Here is a 23,799-nt window from a genome sequence, read left to right as displayed (position 1 = left end):
TCGCCTGCAGACCCGCGGCGCACGCAGCGACCATCGATGCATAAGTATGCATCTGGCAACCGCTTGCGAACATGTGCAAGGAGGACTGGATCCACCTTAAATTAGTCTGCAGCCCAAGCGCAATTTCTCCTAGCCCGAGAAAAACGCCCATCACTTTTGGGGTGTGAGCCGTGACACCTAAGGGTGGAACCCTGCTCCGAGCGCGGTAAGCTGTAACACTGCCAGACCAAATCCAACGGGCAATCCCCAGCGATGACCCTCCGGACGGAAAAAAGGTGGTCCGTACACCGAAAGGGACTGGAGGCTGCTAATAATGAGTAAAGCACTGACAACGTCTATAATGTGACTCCCTTCCGTAGGGCGCGAAGGAAAGGAAACCATATTCAGATCCCAAGGCTGTAAAGACGAGACAGAGGAGTCACATGTGCCGCTCCTTGAAGGAAGATTCCCACGGCACCAGGGAACCTGGAAGTCTGCCCAAGACTGAAGCGCCAACACCTGACCCGTCAAGGAAACAAGGGCTAAACAAAGGTCCAACCCTTAAAGTAGAAAGGAAGGAGAAAAGACCCCAAAGTGAGGGGGACGTCTTGGCTTCAGAGAAGCCTCAGAAGGACCTGCAGGTCCCAGAATAGACACTGGTGATGCAGAACTCCTGTCCTGAATCATAGTGAGGAAGATATCTGTCGGAAAAAAAAACTCCACGTTAGAACGGTGGTCTCAATAGCCACGCCATCAATGAAAAGGTCACATAGGACGTCTCTGATTGGCCGTGACCAGGGACGTCTCCAGGAGAACGAGGTCAGCGTATCACGCACGACGAGTCAGTTTCGGAGTGACTAGGATATGACTGAATGTCCTCCATCCGGACCTTCCGTAGAACCCTGAGAAGGAGGGGAAAAAAACTCCTGCCAAGGAGAACCAGGACCTCCATGGCGGATGCTTCCGGGACTCTGGCTCTGGAGAGAAGGCAGAAGTCCTTGTGCAGATACCGTTAGCACACCCGGACCAATGGAAGAGTCCCTGTAGAAGGAAAAATGTGGAGGGCGGCACAGCCCACCAGTTGGGACCAGATCATGTCTGGAATGGAAAGGCACCAAACGAATACCCCATGCAACGCAGGTGAGGGAAGGTAGCAACATAGGAACTACCAAGGCATACGGGGTGACAATAAACCATGAGCCCTAGGGGGAAGACAGGAGAAGCAATAGGCTAGGTCTAAGCCCCTACCCTGTAAGAGACTGACGCTATACAGAAGTAGCCAAAGATCAAGCGGCCGTGCCAAAAAAACTCCGCCCGAGGAGGAAGCCAGGCAAGGGAAGTCACACTGCAATGCCAGTCCCAAATCCCAGCAGAGGAGGGAACACCCGTAGAAGCCACCGATCCGGTGCTAAAGAGTCCACCGCCTAGCGAGGGGCTGTGCAGTAAGAACCCAAGCATGTAGGGAAAATAATACCGCTACCACAGTGGTAGCCAGCGCTTGCACCCGCAACGCAAAAACTGAGGGAGAGGCCCGATACTATCCGTAGAAACCACGTGCCACACTGCCCCAGTTACGTGGAGCTAACCCTAAAGAACCCTACCCAAGCTAGCTCCAGGGCAGGACACCTACCAGAGGGGGGTGTCCCACTGCAGCGACCAAGAACTCGAACATTAGCGACAAACCGCCCTGTGGAGGAAAACAGGCTGTAGGAGCTAAATCCAAGTCGCCAGCATAACCACTTCCCCCGAGAATGGGGAGTTGTGGATAGAGCATACGGAGTCAGCGAAAAGAGCCGACCCGCTGGAATGTACTCACTCGGTAAGTACAACGGAGTATGTACTACGTATGACGCGGACAATATCAGGACCGACCGGAGCAACAGAGGCCCATGGAGATGGGGGTCTGTAAGACCCACAAGTGATGCTAGGAACCCCCTGGAAGACAGAGTGGTGCGAAACCAGCACCAAAAGGATGCAACGATGAATAGTCACCGTATCCACTGGTGGCACCCATATAAAACACTAGGGCAAGAGTGTCCGGGGCCTGCGAGAACAAACTGTAGCCACGCCCTCTTGGAAATAAGCGAAGGCACCTAGAGCCGTAGTTCCGCAGAAGATGTCTAGCTACTCCCCGCTAGTGGATCACTAGCGGTAGGGGGAAATGCGACAGCAGCACGGTGATGTGCAACACTCCTCCTATGGAAGGATAGCAGACAGTCGGAACCGTATTCAATGGTAGAGTAATCGGCTACCTATGAGCATACGGCAAATACTGGTCAGTGGTAGGGAGAATACCCCACCTAAGTAGGGGGGCGAATGCCCACAGCGAACTAGCGGATATGGCGAGTCCTGTACCCCGTGTAGTGCGATAGTGCACCTAAGGGGGAAATGCATACAGCACAGAATGTAACCAGCGACAATGTCATCACGCCACCGATGGATCTGCATATGGCGGGTCCCGAACCCCAAGTCATTGTACTTAGTCCACCTATGGCAGGGGACAATGTATAAGGCAGGCACTGTATCTTGTAGTGGTGCGGTTACACCACCAAAGGAAGTGGGTAATGCATACGACAGTACTGCTGGCAACCTAGACGCAATCAATGAGATTGCTTCAGACTCATATCAGGATCCGAGTCAGAGATTCTCCTCTCTTTCTGGACGACCCCACCCCAGTGAGGGAGGGTGTGTCTGAGCATGATTTTTAGGGAGAAAGAGTAGGAGAGCGGAAATATTCGAGGGGAAAAATAGTCCTGCTGCGGTTCGCCTGCGCGTAGACCTACCCTTCAGAATCTCGTCCCTGGCAGTTGTGGACTGTGCAGGCAGGGACTTATCAACCAAACCACCTGAGAGTGGAACAGAAACTCCCAGAAGTCTCTCCACCGGGTTGCGAAGGCGGTGCATTATCAACCAAAGAACCCCGGAGGGTGGGTGGGAGATTCTAGCGGACTCCACTGGATTGCGCAGGTGGAGAATTATTAACCAACAACCAAGAGGGTGGATTGGGAAGCCCAGAGTCCCTCCACTGTATGGCGCAGTTGGGAGAATTTACCAACCAAACGGCCCCGTAGGACAGATTGGGATCCTGCAGTGGCTCCTTCACTGAGTTGCGCAGGTGGAGAATGATCAACCAAACAGCCCCGTAGGACAGATTGGAATCCTGCAGAGAACCTTCACTGAGTTGTGCAGGTAAAGAATAATCAACCAACGGCCCCGGAGGGCAGATTTGGATCCTGCGGTCGTCCGTCACTGGATTGTGCAGGTGGAGAACCATCAACCAAATGGCCCCGGAGGACGGATTGGGATCTTGCAGTAATCCCGCAATGGATAGTGCAAGTGGAGATCATCAACCAAAGACGGCCCCGGAGGACGTTTGGACGGATTGGTCCGTCACTGTATGGCGCAGGTGGAGAATTTATCAACCAAACGGCCCCGTAGGACAGATTGGGATCCTGCCGCGGTCCGTCACTGGATTGTGCAGGTGAAGAATCATCAACCAAAAGAGCCCCGGAGAACGGGTTGGGAGCCTGCAGCGTACAGTCACTGGATTGCCCAGGCGGAGAATCATCAACCAAACGGCCTGGAGCCGGTATGAGGAACTATGCGAGTGTGGCTGAGGAGGGGGACCCGTATGGACGGACATATCCTTTATTATTATTTATTTTTTAAATAAAACTAGGAAACCGGCCTCAGTGACAAGAGGCAGTATTTTTTGAGGCGGTTAACCCCTTCCCGGAGCGGCGCGACAGCGTCCGCTCCAAAGGGAGTAAATGTGGGAAGGAAGGGGGGGGGGGGGGGGGGGCTCCTCCGCATGTGTGAACGGCCCCCCTGCTGGCCGCCATATTCTCTGAGCATGGCGGCAAAAAAATCGCGGCCGGAGCACCGAAGCGGTGCCGGCCGAACGCATGTGGTTAACCCCCTCAGGAGCGGCGGGCTCCCGAAGGGGTGGAGAAAGATAAATGCCTCCATGTAGATGAGCGGAATATGTGCCGCTCCTTGCTCCGCTCCCTGTGAGTAAGCAATGAATACATACTAGGGAGATACAAGTCCACCAAATTTTGGCACCAGTACGCATACCGCACCTATTAACCCCCTATGTCCCTCTCAATCAACCAAACGGCCATGCCGGAGGGGAATGTTTCAGGGGTGCTGGGCTATGCCGAAGCCCTTTCTGGTCGCGGACTATGACACCAAGAGAGAGGGGGGACCAACCCAGAGGGTTAAATACTCACCTAGTCCCGTGTACTCACCTCTCTTCTTTCCTGCCGCCATCTTCACCCCTCCTCTGGTCCAGCAGGGTCGCCCCTTCAGCTACTGGCACCGTAGTGGCAGGACGCTGGAAAGGGGGGCTTGGATGGGTGACCCCTTGGCTGGCAGGATGCAGGGGAGCGAGGCTGCCCTGGTCCACCTTGTCTTCTGTGGGGGAGGCAGCAGTGCGGGTGACCGGCACTGGCGCAATTCGACCCCGGGAGAACAGGGAGGCGAGGTGTCCACTGTTTCCCATCTGAAAAGAAGGAAAAAAATAAACTAAAATAAAAATCTTCAGGAGATCCCTGCAGAGCAGGGAGGTCTTGCCTCCTATTGACACTAGAAAAAACTGAAGCTCTCTCTCCAGGCTGGAGGGGGTATAGCTGCCAGGGGAGGAGTTAACAGATTTTACTAGTGTCAACGCCTCCTAGAGGACATAGCTATACCCATGGTCTCTGTGTCCCCCAATGAATATGTGCGAGAAAAGTGGTTTATTTATTTTGTTATCTGAGGCTGATCACACATATGGCTGAGCGCTCTGATCTGAGGTCTTATTGGGGTCTTATAAACATTGGGGTTCTAACTAGGGCTGTCAGCTGAGGTCTGATTAACATTGGGGATCTGATTGGTGGTCTGACCTGAGGTGTAATGAAATTAATTTTTTTTCCTAATGTCTTACTCTACTCTTTACTCTAATGTCTTACGTAGGTTCGTCTGATAGGGCGAAAAATACGGTAATTTACGATGAGGTGCAGACAGTGTCATAAATTAAATGACTTCTTCCGCAGTCTGTGCGCCAGCTTGTAGTTGGCATACATTTCAGTCATTATTTACGCCAGTTCCCGGCATAAATAATGATGAACGTGTGGCGCTGTTGCCCTTGCCCAAACCCCGACCCTTTTCCAGCTTGACAAGGGCAGCGTAAAAATGACTTAAAAAGTCGAAGTTTCTGATGACTTATCCAAAGGAGCCTGGATAACCCCTTTAATATTAAGTTATATATCAATGTACAGTTTAAATACTAATGGTCAACTTTTAATTCTTCCTGGATGGCACTAGTTTGGTTCTTACTTGTCCCCCACACCCCAGTAAGTTCCTGCAACATTCCTGGGTAAATGCTGCCTGGTGTGTTTACTTTTCCATTCACATAGACCACTTATTTTTGTAGTACTTTGAATGTTGTAAATTGTATGCTTTTAATGGAATGCTTTTATTTACCATATCTTGCATTGAAAAAACAGGGGGAAAAAATAAAATCTTAGTGGGGAGAAACTAAAAAACTAAAATTTCGACATGTTTTGTTTTTATGGTGTTCATTATGTACTAAAAATGACATGATGACCTTATTCTGTGGGGCAGCCCTTTTACAGCGATACCAAATTTATATAGTCCTTACAAGGTTTTGCTACTTAAAAAATAAAATAATAATAATTCTCCATATTCTGACACCCATAACTTTATTAAGACAGATTTCATTGGTACCATTTTTGGGGTATGTATGACTTTTTGATTGCTTTTTATTTAATTTTTGGTGAGAGACAGGTGACCAAAAATGCAATTCAATAATTTTAAAATCGTTTATTTGGACTTTAGCACAACAAACACCCTCGTTTGACCTTCTCAGACCATTTCATGGGTGAGCAGAGAGGGAAGGGGATGAGCAACTCATTTACAGACTCACATTACACTGATAAAATGCAATGCTCCTTGTAGGCATCTTTATGTAGGCCTATCAGAGGAACAATACAGCTGCCATATGGTCATCCCAATTTAATCTACAATTATGCTAGGAGATAACCGGGGAAATTTATCAAACCGGTGTAAAGGAAAACTGGCTTAGTTGCCCAGTGCAACCAATCAGTAACCACCTTTCATTTTCCAAAGGAGCCCTGAAAAATTAAAAGGTGGAAACTGATTGGTTAGGATGGGCAAATAACCAGTTTTCCTTTACATCAATTTGATAAATGACCACCTAAATCTTTCCCTCACAGCAGCAGTAAATGGGATACCTAGCTCTATAAGAGTTTAATAATCTTTTTGCTGACTGCTACAGATTGTATTTCATTTTCAATGGCTTAGTACTGCAGAGACTAAAAACAGCTGAGAAGATTTATCAAGCCCCGCGCTTTCTGAGCCGTTCTTGATACCCCCTTCGCTGCTGGTGAAGGTCTTGTCATAAATTAGACGCTTCCTCCAGCAGTCCATGTGCCTAAACAGACATCTCTGGAAGCTCTGAGCTGCTGTAGATTTCTGCCTTCGTTTGCTCCAGAAAACTGGTGTAAATGAAGATAAATTGTTGCGGCTGCTTGCCATGCTCCTTACCACCCTTTCCACTCCCCTTTTTGGAAAAGTGGCGAGGGCATCGTAAATACCTTCACTTGTGGCTTTTTTTTTTTTAAAGTGACATTTAAAAAAGTTACGAACATGCAGTTTGCAACTTTTTAACACAACTTTTCTAACTAAATGATAAGTCTCCCCCAATGAGTCTACTGACTGAAGCATCCCTTTAAAATCCCACTTGGCTGGTAGTGTAAAATGCTGCAGATTGGTAAATTCACAGCGCCAAGTCTGCAGCATTGATGTAACAGGCCATAACGTTTGCCCACAGCATTCCTTTAATGCATTTATATTTGTTTTGTTTTACATAGCTCAGTAGCTAGAATCCACGGCACACACGAGGTTAGTATTCAGAGGTGGCAAGATTTATATATAGATACTATCCAGATAAGGCCTGTATAGTATGGCATAATATGAAAGAAAAATGTAACAGATACCAAATCTTTCAGTCCAAAAGGACGTTCAGCAGAAAATGTGTAATGTGTGTAAATTATGTGGAGCCATTCTGGATAACTCCAGGTTGGCACACCTGCTATGAAAGGGCTTTGTGGACCAAAACATACGGTATCTTTTACAGATATTTTTTATTAATATGCCATACAAATCTGAGCATTATCATACTATCTATACCAGAATATGAATAAAATCAACCACCTTTAAATACTAACCTCACATGTGCCATGGATTAGACATTGAACTATTGATATAGAACCAAACAAGAAGAAGGCCTCATCTATATGTACATAGTCAAGGGCAAACAAAAAACCAACTATATAAACCTAAAAAGTCGTTACACAAACAACAATTGAATGCCCAGTATGTAAAAGTATATTTTATTTCATAATAGTAAGTAATACATAATAATAAAAATATAACAAATAACAAAAGAAATAATGAATTATAGAGAGTCAGTGGAAAAACTCCGGATGCCGCAGTCCCCCGGGCCTGTGTCTCTATAGCCCACCACAAGATGGATCACATGTAGGGCATGTATTGGATACACAATGTGGTGATGGGACAGAAAAGTAGGGAATAGAAATATACATCCAGTACGGTCATCTAGTCTGTAACCATCACCAAAATGTGTGGCCTGAGACGTATGGATCCTAATATGTCACAAATGTAGACATGGGCAAAAAATATATAAATATATCATAAATTGCCCATGTAGGGTACTGCAAGTAAAAGAGACCCCATGAATAGGATCAACTAAAAAGCTGTAAGCAGAGGGACTCAACCTGAAGTGTAAGATGAAAAAACACAGATCACAACATACCCTGAGACATGGTGGAGGGCAGAGACAGCAGGCACAGGACAGGCAAAGGACCCCGACGCGCGTTTCGCCTCAGCTTCGTGGGCTATAGAGACACAGGCCCGGGGGACTGCGGCATCCGGAGTTTTTCCACTGACTCTCTATAATTCATTATTTCTTTTGTTATTTGTTATATTTTTATTATTATGTATTACTTACTATTATGAAATAAAATATACTTTTACATACTGGGCATTCAATTGTTGTTTGTGTAACGACTTTTTAGGTTTATATTGAACTATTGATGACTACTCAGTCCTCTTCTGGCTTTTTATGTATATTATAAACCAGAACAATCTAAGATATTGAAAAAAGAAGATAATGAGGTATTTCCTGTTATCGGAGCTGCCTTAGAGAAGATGGCCAATGATGATGACAACACACAAATATGCCATTAAAATTGTTACAGAGTGGGAAAAGCTCACCTCTGAACATACTGTTGGATGCAATCAAAGCTCCCTTGAGGACTATCCCTGCCAACGTTTGATAGATAGAACGTGAAAGTTCGCACTTCCGTAGGGCAGTCTGGTCGCGGGATGGCAATTTGCTGTGAAGGAAGCAAATGTTTCAGAATTTGACATTAAAAGGGGTGATCCAGGAAGGATTTAAAATGACTGCCAGCAACCTGTCCTATAATTGTAAGTTGGACTAGTCGCCTGCACTTGCAGAGCTGTGTAGGGTAGGTGTGGAGGTGGGACCTCACTACACTGCTCTACAATAGATGGTAATGATGTGATCCTGCCTATGATCTGCCATCATGGCTGAGGAGCCGACAAGAACACTCACCAATGTGTAGTATATTTAAGTGCCAGAGCGTGTGTAGTGGAGGCAACTAGTCCTGCTCACATTCATAAGACAAGTTGATGGTGGCCATTTTAAACAACCCCTTTAAAGGAACTGTCCAGTTTCATGAAAAAAAATGTCTTTACCCCAAAATGACATAGTTACCCCTTATAATGATTAGTCATGACAGCACATTCCATCCCCTTTTCTCAGCATCTCTGTGGCCTACCAGGATTTACAGGCAACTTCCTGTTTTCATCAGCTTACTGCTTGGTTTTCTAACCAAACCCAGCATGCTTTGCTTTTTAATGTTTCAGAGCGCTTGCTCCGCATGGCTAACATGGAGAGGGGAGCACGATTACTGTAGAGAGAAAAGGCCGATGGAAAAAGCCCTGTGAAACATTATAGAGCAAAGCATGCTCAACCCAACAGGAAGCTGAGGAAAACAGGAAGTTCTGCATGTAAACATCCTGCCAGGACACAATAATACTTCATTTGAAATGCTCTTTTTACTGCATAGTAATAGTTTACATGGGATAGCCCCTTTCTTTTGCATCAATGGCATCAGTTTCAAACTAGTACAATGTCTGCCCTCCTTTACTTGCTAGAACCATGAGCCATTTGTAATACACGTGTCTGATGCTGCCTTCTGTTAAAAGGGTTGTCTCACTTCAGCAAATGGAATTTATCATGTAGAGAAAGCTAATATAAGGTACTGACTAATGTATTGTTATTGTCCATATTGCCTCCTTTGCTGGCTGGATTCATTTTTTCATCAACACAGAAGGTGTTAAACAACAACACAGCTATTTGATGTGTTCAATGTGTTGTCCTTGGTGCCGAACACAGAACGTTGAAGATTTCAACTTTCTTTGTTGATAACTTTTATACCACAAGAGTTGCAAATATTGCAAATCTGATTGTGGCAATCGATTTAATAGAAAATTCTGGTCTGCTTTGATATGCTACAATTTTTCCCTTGACCCCATAAGGCGGTTTTCAAGATGGCAGCCATTTTCCAGAAACAGCCTAAAAGATAGGCCCCATCACCCATTACTTGCTGGGGTATTCAGATATTTCATTTTCGCTTTCGTTTCTGAAATGAACAGGTGTTCTGAGACTTTTGACTCACCCTGTAGATTCATTTGTATCAAGATTATTCCCAGCTTTCCCAATGCACCATTTTTATAAAATATAAAACAAACATACCAATAAAATGATAAACCGGTGCCCAAAGAAATGAGTGGGAGACCATGTATTACACACTCATGTCAAGTCATCCACAGTCCCCTTCTAATATTGTCTACAAGCTGCAATTTTGCATACTGTGGGTTATCCCTATTGAAGGCAAAGGCTTAACTAAAACTTGCTAAGGCATTCAGTGTTATTCTTTTTCGTTTAACCCCTTCAAGATCACCGTCGTTCTTTGAAAATGGCACGTGCCTGCGAGTGCCATAGCCGCTGGGTTTCTGCCATTTCAAACCTCAGATGCCTAGATCAGTTGAGACCATGTGATCTGAGGAGTCTTTCCTCCAGGAGCACGGCACTCCTGGGGCCTGAATGGCTTCACTGCACAGCTATTGGGAAAGCCATTCCCTTGAATCTGGTAAGCTGGGTCCCGATAAAGAAGCCCAGGCTGACGCAGCAATGCTTCCTTTGGAGGCCTGAAGGTGGCAGGGCTCCGAAGGAATACAATGAATCTCCCATAAAATGACTGCAGTCGGGACTCCTCTCTTCTTCTCAGGGATTATGAATCTAAATACAGTTTAATATGACATTCCTACAGAGATTCAGCTGAAGGAGTTCATGAGGAGACATGAAATACAGAGAAAAGAGTGGGAGGAGGCTAATGAGCAGCAGCACTTGTACGCAGTCTCCATTACCACAGTCTGTCTTGTCCGTCCTCTCTGTACTTCATGTCTCCCCATGAACTCCATTCCCAGAGATTCAGTTGAAGATCTTATCAGCTGTATTCCATATCATAATCCCTGATAAGTAGGAGAGGAGGATGAGGCAGCTCTTTAGCTCAGTGATGTGAAGTAAAGTGTGCTCCTGTGTGATTAGTACAGGTTTTGTGTGCACTAATAGGATGGCGGCCATTTAATTTCTCCTAATGATTGCTCACTGGACAAAACAAGCCATCATAACTCACCAATACAAGAAATATTGTAAAATACTTACTGTCCCCAAGTTCCATGGATTGGCTGCTCAGGAATTCATTCACATGATGCTCCCCTTATGAAAATTCTGCTTCCACAGATATCCCGTCCTTCACAAGGTTTCCGGCCTGGGTTATGGAGAGGACATCACTTTTACCCTGGACAGAGAAAGCTATTCCTCTCCTTGGTGCACATGCAGTTCTCCTGAATCCACCTCACTTGTGCAAGTGCCAGGGAGGGGAACATGCCTGGGCCCTGTCCACAGAGGTAGCGATGTCACATCCATAATCCAGGCCAGAAACCTGGTAAATAAAGATTTGCAGAAGAAGAGTAGCGTCACATGACTGGCCACACTGAAGGCAAGTATATTATAAACTCTCTCTTAGGGCTGTTTTACAAGAGCGAGTCCATTGCAGGAACCACACCATGTGAGAACCGGCTTGACCTTCCTTCTACAGAATAATACTGACAAAGCTGACAGTATGATTCTGTAAAAGTCGAGCAGAGGCACACAGCATTATAAATCATGATACTGCCGGTCAGCAAGTCCAGAATGGAGGATCTCGCTCACAGACTAAGCGCGATTCCAGCAATGGACTCTCTCGTGTGAAACTCTCTCGTTGTGTGTAATAAGGTGTGCTTGTGGGGCCTGCTAGGCCCAAGATATCCGCTATAATGTGAACATAAAGATTTAAAAGCCCATTTACTATAATTTAATATCTTGTTATGGCACTAAAACACCTTATCTACCTGAACAGTAGTAGAGGACTGGTACTGCGTATGATTCACATAATATGAAAAGGGAAACACCAGCAGCAGCATGATTAAAATCAAGAGGACCACTTGCTGGTTTCGTTCTTTTTAGTTATGCAAATCAAATTCCTTTGAAAGCATCAACTATAAGTACTGGAAGATGGTTATGATCACTAGAGTAAACTTAAAAATATCTATATACAATCCTAGAATTATTATTCACACCCACACTACTGTCAATCGATGGCCGAAGTTACCAAGACTTTGGTGATAACCGACTCAAAATCTGGAGCTGCACTACTGCTAAAAATATTATCAGGCTCTGTGTGGTCATGGAGACCTTGGGTGGATCCACATCCAGGCCTGCTCCTCAAATGGTTCAGATAGAGCCAATTTGGGGCTGGAAGGTGTCCATGAAAACCTGACATATCAGTAGAGGACAAATGGTCTCACAACGGATTCACAAGACAATCAGCTTATATATATTCATAACCCAATGTTATCCATAATATAATTTACACTAAAGGGTTATCACGGAAAAAAGAAATGACTCTTACCCCTTTGCTACCTTGAAATCGAATAGATGGCTTTAAACTTTTGGAGTCCTGAAAGGGAAAGGTAAAGAGTTATTACAGGAAACCAACCAATGAAGTACATGTTAGGGCTGATTCACATCCGCATTTACCTGATCTGGCAGAGGAACGGTGCTGCATGCATGGCTTTTTGTCTGGCCAAAGCTGCACTTAAAGGATAACTGTCATATTTTTTTTTTTGACAGTTTATTAGAGCTAGGCATGTATACCTGAGTTAAACTGTCAATGATTGCCAAAAGATCTAGAATTACCTTATAACAGCTTTCATTGATGTCCCCTGTCCCTTTCCACTGCTCCCTTAAAAGACCGTTGCTAGGGCTCATCTGTCTCCCAACTTAATGTAAACAGAAGACAGAGGGGCGGTCCTTCCCACCTTAATTTCCACCCCAAGCACACCTCCTCATCCAGAAATATCCTCCCACAGCCGAGGTGAACAGCGCCGCCCCCCTCTGTTACATCATCTAATACATTCCAGCTACTCCCCTAGGCTTCTTCCTTTTGGCTGATGGAAATCTCACACAGGCGCAGTACCGCCAACTGCCTGCGCGATCATAAAGCTCCTGAGGGCAACAGCCTCAAAAGTGTCACTGGGCATGAGCCGAGCCCAGTGATGGCATTTGTAAGACTGATGGGGATCCTGATGCGGCATTTCAATGCATTTATAAGACGGATCTGTCTTTCCGGTGTCATCTGGAAAAACGGATTATTTTTTTCACATTTGTACCGGGCTGCGCATGCGCAGACTGAAAGGACGAATCCGGCATTGTGGTATTTTGAATGCCGATCCAGCACTAATACATTCCTGCAAGTGTTCCGGATTTTTGGCCGGAGATAAAACCATAGCATGCTGCGGCATTATCTTCGTCCTGAACAGTCAAAAAGATTGAACTGAAGACACCCTGATGCATCCTGAACGGAATGCTCTCCATTCAGAATGCATGGGGATATGCCTGATCAGTTCTTTTCCGGTATAGAGCCCCTAGGATGGAACTCTATACCATAAAAGAAAACCGCTAGTGTGAAAGTACCCTTATCAGGACTATCTACAGAAGATGAAGGCACTGCACAAACATTATAAGCTTAGAGGGGAAAAAAAAGGAGACAAAATGCAAGTATGATACATCTAATTTTCCCATAGTGCCTGACCTCCATATTAGTATAAGCTGGCGGACAATATTGAGGGTTCCCCAGAGAGCACTGCAAGAGCCATCTGCTTCAAAAGCCACCTGTTGAGATTTCCCCAGTAAAGCCCTAGAAAGATTTAGCGAAAACCCTGAGAGGTGGGAGGTAATCGGCATCAGAATTGCATGTTTGAGGAAGTGAAAAACATTCTAGAGAGAAACATGACACACCGTGGCTCCTGTGTAAGTGCCAAGTTGAGGCGTGATAAACCTCATGAATGAAATGAGAACGTACAACTCAAACTGGAATGGAGGCATTTGGATCTCCATCACACAAACTAAGGCTACTTTCACACTGACGTTTTGGCTTTCCGTTTGCGAGATCCGTTCAGGGCTCTCACAAGCGGTCCAAAATAGACCAGTTTGCATTCTAATGCATTCTGAATGGAAAAGGATCCGCTCAGAATGCATCAGTTCAGTCTCTGTTCCGCTCTGGAGACGCGTTTTGGCGTCCGTCTGATGAAACTGAGCTAAACGGATCCGTCCTGACACATAATGTAAGTCAAAGGGGACTGATCCGTTTTCACCGACACAATAGGAAACTGATCGGACCTCCTTTGACTTTCAATGGTGTTCAAGACGGATCCGTCTTGGCTATGTTAAAGATAATACAAACGGATCCGTTCTGAGCGGATGCAGACTGTTGTATTATCTGAACGGATCCATTCACGATGGATCCGCACAAAACGCGAGTGTGAAGGAAGCCTAAAAGGGGCAAACCAAGATAATTCTGCTCACTAGTGGTAAAGATTTGTCTGAAACTCACACGTTAAACCACAACTACCTAGGATATGGAACGTTTAAGCCTCTTTCACACGAGCGTGACGGATTGGCTCCGGATGCGTTCAGTGAAATTCGCACCATTTTGGAAGCAAGTTCAGTCAGTTTTGTCTGCGATTCCGTTCAGTTGTTCACTTGTTTCTGCCGGGTGCAATGCGTTTTGATGCGTTTTTCACGCTAGTGATAAAAAAACTGAAGGTTTACAAACATCCCCTACCAACCATCAGTGAAAAACGCATTGCATTCACACTTGCTTGCGGATGCTTGCGTTTTTCACTGAAGCCCCATTCACTTTTATGGGGCCAGAGCTGCGTGAAAAACACTGAATATAGAACATGCTGCAATTTTCACGCAATGCAGAACTGATGTGTGAAATTTTTTAAAAATAAAATTAAATTCACTTATGTACACAGACCCACTGAAATGAATGGTTCAGAATTCAGTGTGGGTGCTATGCGTTCACGTTATGCATTGCACTCGCTCGTGTGAAAGGGGCCTTAGGGTAAATGCACACTTCAAATTATGGGCACAGAAAATCCACACCATAAGGGTCCATTCACACCCATTAATTTCTATGGGCGGCAATGGATGCGGACAGCACACAGTGTGCTGTCCGCATCCGTAGTTCCATTACGCGGTCCCGCATAAATATACAGCAGGTCCTATTCTTGCCTGCAATCGAGGAACACTAGCTGCCGGTATCAGTGTTTTGTGGATCCCCAACTTTACATTCACAGAACCATATACAGAACCAGGCACATAGAGGAGATTTAAAAAAATGTGACCTTCATGGATTTCGCACTTTTCAATGTAAAAGGGATGAAATCCACATTATTGCAGTAAAATACTCTAGATTTGCAGTGGTAAAATCTCACCAGCGTGCAGTTACCATTGGGGTAAACTAACATGCTAGGACTGTCATATGGTAATTTTGGTGGTAATCATATGGATTTCTGCAAGCACTTAAAAAGACAATTTTGTTCCAGCGCTGCTCCCAATAAAATCCAGAGACGTTTCTCAAACGTGTTAAAAGAAAGTCTGCACAACTTTGCCTTACAAGTGCATTAAAACTAAGGGCTCTGTCAGTAGGAATAAACCAGACATACAGCCTGGTAGGGCTCATCATGCTGATTAAAACTATACCTTTCTTTTGTCTGTATGCTAAAAAGCTGCAGAGACTTCAGCATTTTTATTAATATGCAAATGATAAGTTGGAGCAACAGGAGGAAGGGCTGAATCCTTTGAGCACTGCTATGTAACATTCCCTGTGCTCTGCACACTCCCCCCTCCCCTTGATTGACAGGGCTAGACATCAGCATGCTGAGGGCAGAGCCGTGTCCTAGCATCTACATATCATATACACTATGTACTATAGCTTCACCTCATTGAGATATGCTCAGAAAGCTAATATACATATTACTGCTTTATTCACAACATATGGTTATAAAGACACCAGTAATATGTGTTAGCTTATAAGCATAGAAAAAAAAAAGGGCATCTCTGTGTAGTAATGCTATAAAGTGGTGATAAGTGTATAGTTTTGCCAGTCTTAATAAAGCCCTAAGCTAGCGGTGGATTGCCAAAGTTATGAAGAGGCGTAGACGGTCCTTCCTAGAAATCTTACATTTAGACCTTTTTCTACGCCTGAAACAGGCACAGAAAATAGTAAATGAGATGGGCCTATTGGGCCGTCCCCTTCCCCGTCCACTTTAAGCCTGGCGTTGCGCCTGAAATACTCCTAACATAGGCTTATTTCAGCTTTATAAATTACCCTAATAGACTTATTATGGGTTAAATGTGGAAGAAAACAATATATCTGAAGAAAAAACCTGGAAACCTATCCCAGGATTCAAACCTGGGATCTCTACATGCAAAACCATACATTTACCATTGCATTTTTTTTCTATGCTTATAAGCCAACACATATTACTGGTATTGTTCCAATCATATATTATGCCTGTGAATAAAGCAGTAATACGTATATTAGCTTTCTGAGTAGATCTCAGTGTAGTGAAGCTATAGTGTATATGATAAGTACATGCTAGCACACAGCTCTGCCCTCATCATGTCTTGCCCTGTCAATCAAGGGGAGGGGGTGTGTGCAGAGTACAGGGGGTGTTATAAAGCAGTGCTCAAATGACTCAGCCCCACCTTCTCGTGCTTGAACTTCTTATTTGCATATGAATTAAAATGCAGCTCTCTCTGCAGTTATTTAGCATACAGACAAAAGAAAGGTATTGTTTTAATCAGCATGATGAGCCCTAACGGGAAGTAGATCTGGTTCATTAGGGTTTCTCCTGGAGACAGAGCCACTTTAAGAGATATATTGCAATAAAAAGGGATACACATTTTTGTATCCTGCAGTGACCGGTAAAAAAAAACAAAACACATTCATGTATACTTTTTTTTTTTTTTCTACAATGGAACTGTATGGTGACAGATTGACAGAAACCCTTCCTGCATTCCTCACCTTCCAGTCTAGTGATGTAAGTGTCTGACATCAGAAGGAGGACTCCCATCAGGCTCGTTATTTTGCTCTGCTGGTTGTAAAGAATTACTCATCGTTTATATGTCAGTGATGCCGCCAAGTGCATGCCAGATCAGGATCAAGGACAAGAGCAGAAATCTTGTGCAGCTGGGAATTTTTAATAAAAGTAGGCATGGAGATGTACTATAGAGAAATGAGGTGGCACTATAGGTTAATTGAACACTTGATGCTGGATTCCCAGCAGAACACCACATTATCTTTTTTTTTTTGCCACAGGGACTTCGGTCCTTATCACCTATCCTAGAGGGATGCAAAATGGGCCCTGTATGGCGACCCAAGTATGGTCTTCACCTCTGCCAAAGTACAACATCAGATCCTGAAACAATAGGAATAAACTGCAAAGAAGCTTGCAGTAATCATCTACATAGTTCAGTGCTAAAAATACTCATCATGAATACTTTATTACTGGCCGGTAGACCATCTGCTCACTGAACATATATAAAATCATGGACATTAGAAGAAAGGAAGAGGTATCAGGAACTGCTTCTGGAAGCCAGGCCTACAAGCAGTGCTCCCTCTGAGCCGCTTGGCTGTACAGCTTCTACAATGCCCCCCCTCACCGCCAACCTCGGACTAGTGTTCATAGCGTCAACTGTTGGCACTCTAATCATGCCTTCAGGGCACCACGGCTGGGGAATGATGAGGATTTCCCAATCCCTGTGCTCAGCGCAGCAGACATGATGATGTCCCTTCATTGTCCCGTCATGTCTATTAAACGGCTGCTGATGGAAGGTCATGTGACCAGGCAAATCACCTCCATGTGATATCTCCTACATACAAAAAAAAGACTGCACCTGCCATTTGAAGTTTTGTTGGAAGTTTAGTGTAGGTGTAATGTGTTTGAATGGAGGAGTCACACATGGAGGTGATTTACCTGGTCACATGACCCTCCATCAGTGGCCATTTTATGGACAGGACCTTTGTGTGGACAGCAGAAAATACTTTGTAAACAAGGAGGCATATCTTATGAGATACAGAAAATGGTGAAGAATGTCAACAAAGGCAACATTAGTAAGTGCCATATATCGTATTTTTCGCCCCATAAGACGCACCCCCCCTCCCCCCAAAAAAGTGGGGGAAAAATGCCCCTGCGTCTTATGGGGCGAATGCTGCCATTTTACATAACAGTCTGCGATGAAGTTCCGATCCCCAGCCCCATCTGTACTACTTACTAAATGTCCTGTAGCAGGCAGAGCGGAACTTCAATGAAAGCTATTATAACATTTTTAGGCAATAAAGCAGTGAGTGAGCGGTGGGGCCGGAGTACAGTGACCGCACCGGCCCCTCCCACAGGTTTAGCTCCCATATATTAGGGCATCTGTGGATGCCACTGTTATGGGGTTGGGGGGGGGGGGGGAATCTGTGGGTGACATATATAGCAGTGCCATCCACAAATCACCCCCCCCCCCCATAACAGTGCCATCCACAAATCACCCCCCCCCCCCATAACGGTGCCATCCACAAATCACCCCCCCCCCATAACGGTGCCATCCACAAATCACCCCCCCCCCCCATAACGGTGCCATCCACAAACCCCCCCCCCCCCCATAACGGTGCCATCCACAAATCACCCCCCCCCCCCATAACGGTGCCATCCACAAATCACCCCCCCCCCCATAACGGTGCCATCCACAAATCACCCCCTCCCATAACAGTGCCATCCACAAATCACCCCCCCCCATAACAGTGCCATCCACAAATCACCCCCCCGCTATAACAGTGCCATCCACAAATCACCCCCCCGCCATAACAGTGCCCCCCACAAATCCCCACCCCGCATAACAGTGCCCCCCACAGATCCCCACCCCGCATAACAGTGCCCCCCACAGATCCCCACCCCGCATAACAGTGCCACCCACAGATCCCCACCCCCCATAACAGTGCCACCCACAGATCCCCCATAGTAGTGTCACGCACAGACCACCATTCGTTCAAAACCCACCAAAAGCACACCTTTTGGTTAAAAAAAAAAAAAATTCTTCTTCTTATTTTCCTCCTCAAAAACCTAGGTGTGTCTTATGGGCCGGTGCGTCTTATAGGGCAAAAAATACGGTAGTAATCTCACAAATAAATTGGTGAACATTAACAAAAAAGTAGCCAACCCCTTTAAGGGTGTATTAGACTGGGCGGCAGATAGTCTGCCAGATCATCACCAACGAGCGATGATCTGGCAGTGTAATTATGCCACTGATTACGCAATAAACAAGCAAATGCTTATTCATTGGGCAATCCCAATCTTTCAATGGATTGAAAAATAATTATTTGCCGGCGGCAGATCCTAGTGACTAATCGCGGTCTGCTGTTGGCAAAAAATTATTCAGTATGGGGACGAGCGCTGGCATAAGGATCACTCCTCCCTATACTGAGAAGGAGATTGCTGCATGTAATTGGAGAGGTCTCTTTCGCTGACGAGCAGACAATTGCCGGGAAGGAACACTCCCCTCCCTGACAATGGCCTGTCTAATACAGGCTTTAGAGATATGGCTTAGTGTTAATAAATATCTCTCCTTCGGCTTTTTTGTATGATCATCTATTCCAATATCTGCACTCAGAGGTCTTACTGTGTTATCGGCGGTGTTACATAGGACTGCAGGTGACATCTACTACATTATCTGTACTAAGAGAGTTAAGACTTATCTGTGGTAAAACATTTATAGCATATTTACAGGAGTCCAGTAGATGCAGGTCCTACGGTCCCATAGAAGTTTACTTGGAGAGAGCCATGCAAGTGAAGCCAGCGCTCCATAAACTGCAATAAGCTCTGTTCTCGAGGTAGAGCCCAAATGTATTGGACTTTTATAGCATATCCATAGAAAAGTGAGAGATGCGAATAGCCCTTTAAATGATGATTGCCACATGTGAAGGCACCCTCAAACAGATTGCCCACCGTTCACAACGTATCGCCCAGCTACCTAACTGCTCCACTCAAACTGCAAAGGCTTAGAGGGAACACTGTATACAAGACAAAATAAAACCCATAACCCACAAGAGATGCCCAATACATGCCTGTCTCATTACTAGCCTCACACTTGCAGATGCCAAACTTTATCCACCTGCAAATGTGGAAACCTTAGGCTCATGTTGTCTGCAGCGACGTCAAATGTCAAAGAGTCATAAGTATCAGATAGAGAATATGCAGTCCAGCGGAAATAAAAAATAAAGCCCATCTAAAATGCTGCCGCAAAATCGTCTAATGGAAGCTTTGGTTGTCTAGAAAATGCTGTCATTGTCTGAGACATGGCCTAAGACGGACTGTCTACACCACACGACAGGAAGCTAAATTCCAGTCTGCAGGTTCTCACCAGAGCGACAGCTAAATAAATCCTATGTAAAACTATGGGAAAAATACATTGAGCAGTCACACAAGAGCAGATTTCTAATCAGAGCCCACCAGCTAAGACCGGCCATAGAGGGGGTCATTACGTCCATGCAGAGTCCTCACTAAACTAAAGGAAGAGTGTAATCTAATAGGAGCCATGTCCACCTCAAGGCACTAGGAGGAATGTGATCATCCACAATGTAGCACCCATGAGCAGCATTTTGTTGTGTTTTCTAAGCTGTAGTGTGGAAGTTGGGGTACGGCTACACGACGCCGATTGTACTGCGGATAACAACATGCTGCAGATGGATTTTCCAGTCTAATATAAGAATAGGTTAATAATTTTAATATGTATAGAAGTGTCATTTCTCATATACTCTACTTACCTGTGTGGTCTGTGTTTGGAGATCCAGTAAACAAGACAAGGCTTCCACCAATGTGACTTCCCCTTCTCTCTTCTGCCCCAGGGTGTGTTACCACCATGGGTGGTCAGTAGGTGATGCCAGAATTCTTCTGCCAGTCATGGCTATGAACCCTATGTAAAGAGCACATGTGCCATACCCCTACTGACCACCTACAGTGGTGACACCCTCTGGACTGGAAGAAAGGAGAAGAGAAGTGGACATGACGTTGGCACCCGCTTCATCTTCTTCAATGGACGGAGTCAGAGGTTGCACTACATTTTTTACAGAAGAGTAAAAATACTCCTGACTATTTTTGAGGAGTACTTTTACCCGAGGACGAGTACAAAAGTTATGGTAATTAAAATACATAATACATAGGCCTACACGTGCTCACATCGGTGTTGGAGGCTGCGTTTGGAGCCTCTGTTGCAAATTCTGTTGGCAAAAAAGCCTTATATGCAGCACTTTTTTGTCTGGTAAAAAGACAGAATCCCGAACGGAAACTGAACAGATACCATCATAGTCAGCATTGTCTGTTCAGCTTCTTCCCCGTGGGGTGACAGAGAACTGAGAAACTGGACGGAACCATGATTGGGGGAGGGGGAAATCACTTACTTGAAGACTGACAGGGAGGGCTTTTCACTGCCACAACACTGCCTTCTGGGTCACAGGGGCAGCTCTCCTCTCAGACCAGTCACATGAGTCCACAGCTCCTTAGCTTTCCAGCAGCCCTGTCATGTTTGCCAGGGTCTTTGGGCAGTGCGCCCTGCTCTCCTTACTACAGCCACCCCTGGGAGCCGGCCCCTCCGCCAGCTTCCCCTGCCTGACCCGACCTATAATCGCTCTGGCGACACAATACCCAACCATAACAATACTCCTTGCTGTAAGGAGCTTTGTTATTAGTCATTTCAGGCACAGGCAGCATCGCTGCACTGCTTGTGCCGTTGACAGCGCTCACTGCGCTGATTAATGTGGGAGAAAAGTCTAAGGCGTATAGGTACGCCTTAGACTTTTTCCAGAGAGTAAAATCGCCTGAACAAGTATTAGACGCTTGTACAGGCGTTATTGCGACCTCTGGACAGAGTCATGTGAACAAAGTTCCTATCTCCAGATACAGCCCACATAACACGTTAAACTTAAGAATTACACTTCTGTACATGTTAACATCTACACTGGAAAACCCTTGAAGATCTGCACTGCATGTCAATTTACTCTGGATTTTTTATTTTTTCATCTAATTTGCTGCTACTTATTTGCCACGTGTGGCCGTACACTAATGGCTAGAATGGACTCCCTTTAAGTAGCTTCTTAAGAAAATGGTACGAAGAAAATCTCAACATACAGAGATGGTAGACGGAACTTTACAGAGACAGACATAGGTTGGAAAGCCCATCCCCCAATTTCCAGCAATTGGATTTACAATAACATGTCTGAGTCATGCCATAATCTAACAGAGCTTGGGGTTTTGGCTCAATTCCTAGACTGACAGAATGAAAAATGTGTTAAATAAAAAAATATTCTTTTTTTTTACTGAGGATGCAGGAAAAGTGCACAATGACAAGGAAGATGACAAACACCCCTGTGAAGTATATTTCTAGTCTGTTACCCAACTAAACTTTCCATGACCCACCATACCCTCCAGCAGCAGCATGTAGACTGAGCACATGGGGCATCATGGGAAACTACAGGATTTATTTTGCCTAGATGGAATCATTTCCCAGTCTCAGTCCTAGCATCCCGCTACAGCCATTTTTCATCGGCAAGTTCAAAGACCGGCTCGTTTCCACAGCTACGACCACCCTGCAATCCATCAGCAGTGGCCGATCTTGCACACTATAGGAAATAGCACCAGCCTATGTGTGCTCCCACAGCAGAGAGGCTGATGCTTTTCCCTATAGTGTGCAAGCACGACCACCATTAATGCATTGCAGGGTGGTCGTAACCATGGAAACAAACAGCAAAAGAAGCAATATGGATAACAATATATTACTAAGTGCCTTGTATTAACTTTCTCTACATGATAAATGCCATTCACTGAAGTGATAAAATCCCTTTAAGGCTGGGTTAACACGGGCGAGATTTCTGCGCGGGTGCAATGCGTGAGGTGAACGCATTGCACCTGCACTGAATCCGGACCCATTCATTTCTATGGGGCTGTGCACATGCGTGAAAATCACCGCTCATCACTTGTGCATTGCGCGAAAATCGCAGCATGCTCTATATTGTGTGTTTTCACGCAAAGCAGGCCCCATAGAAGTGAATGGGGCTGCGTGAAAATCGCAAGCATCCGCAAGCAAGTGCGGATGCGGTGCGATTTTCACGCATGGTTGCTAAGATGAAAGTCTATTCACAGTATTATTTTCTCTTATTACATGGTGGGAATTGTAGTTTTACAACATCTGGAGGGCCGCAGTTTGAGGATGCCTGCTTAGTGTCTCCAAAGTCTGAGAGCCATACATATTGGGCATCGCCGCGTCCGTAAAAATCTTCTCTATAAAAATAACATGTAACCCACCCCCCTGGATGAACAGCGTTTAAAAAAAAAAAAAAATCACCTAACATCACAAAGTGTAATAGCGAGCGATCAAAATGTCATATGCACCCCCAATTAGTGGCAATAAAACCGCCATCTCATCCCGCAAAAAATGAGCCCCTACATTAGATAGTCGCCCAACAAAAAAAAAAAAAAAACCTGTAGCTCCCAGGCTATGGCCATACTAAAATCATTTTTTTTGGTTCCTAAAATGATAAGTGTAAAATCAAAATTTTAAAATGTAGACATATTAGGTATCGCCGCGTCCGTAAGAATCTGCCCTATAAAAATAACATTTGACCAAACCCCTTGGATGAACAGCGTCAAAAATATAAAATAAAAACGGTGCCAAAACACCAATTTTTTGGCAAAATTTCCATTTGAATCATTTTTTTCCGGTAATAAAGCAAGGGTTAACAGCCAAACAAAACTAAATATTTATTGCCCTGATTTTGTAGTTTGCAGAAACACCACACATGTGGTCCTAAAATGGCTATATAGCCACGCGGCAGGGCATAGAACGAAGGGAACTCCATATGGTTTCTGGACGGCAGATTTTGATGGACCGGTTTATTTACACCATGTCCCATTAGAAGCCCCTCCTGATGTAGCCTAGACTAGAAACTCCAAAAAAATGACCCCATCTAAGAAACTACACCCCTCAAGGTATTCAAAAGTTACTTTACAAACTTTGTTAACCCTTTAGGTGTTCCACAAAACTAAATAGAGAATGTAGAAACAATTTTAGAATTTAAATTTTTTGTTACCTTGCCTCAAAAAAGTGTAATATAGAGCAACCAAAAATCATATTTACCCTAAAATAGTCCCAAAACAACAACCACCTTATCCTGTAGTTTCCTAGATGGGGTC

The 23,799-nt window shown here is 45.0% G+C and overlaps 1 protein-coding gene across 1 annotated transcript in view; it reads right to left on the bottom strand.

Moving 5' to 3' along the window:
* The window catches only part of ELL (elongation factor for RNA polymerase II), a 101,182-nt gene that overhangs the window by 51,035 nt on the left and 26,348 nt on the right, over positions 1-23,799 (bottom strand). The window contains exons 2-3 of the mRNA XM_040417637.1: positions 12,129-12,176; positions 8,302-8,423 (exon numbers count right to left, since the gene is read on the bottom strand). Of these exons, the coding sequence (XP_040273571.1) occupies positions 8,302-8,423; positions 12,129-12,176 (170 nt within the window). The remainder of the gene's footprint in view (positions 1-8,301; positions 8,424-12,128; positions 12,177-23,799) is intronic.

Source organism: Bufo bufo, chromosome 2, assembly GCF_905171765.1.
Source record: "Bufo bufo chromosome 2, aBufBuf1.1, whole genome shotgun sequence".
NCBI lineage: Eukaryota > Metazoa > Chordata > Amphibia > Anura > Bufonidae > Bufo > Bufo bufo.
This window is presented reverse-complemented; position numbering and strand designations above follow the sequence as displayed.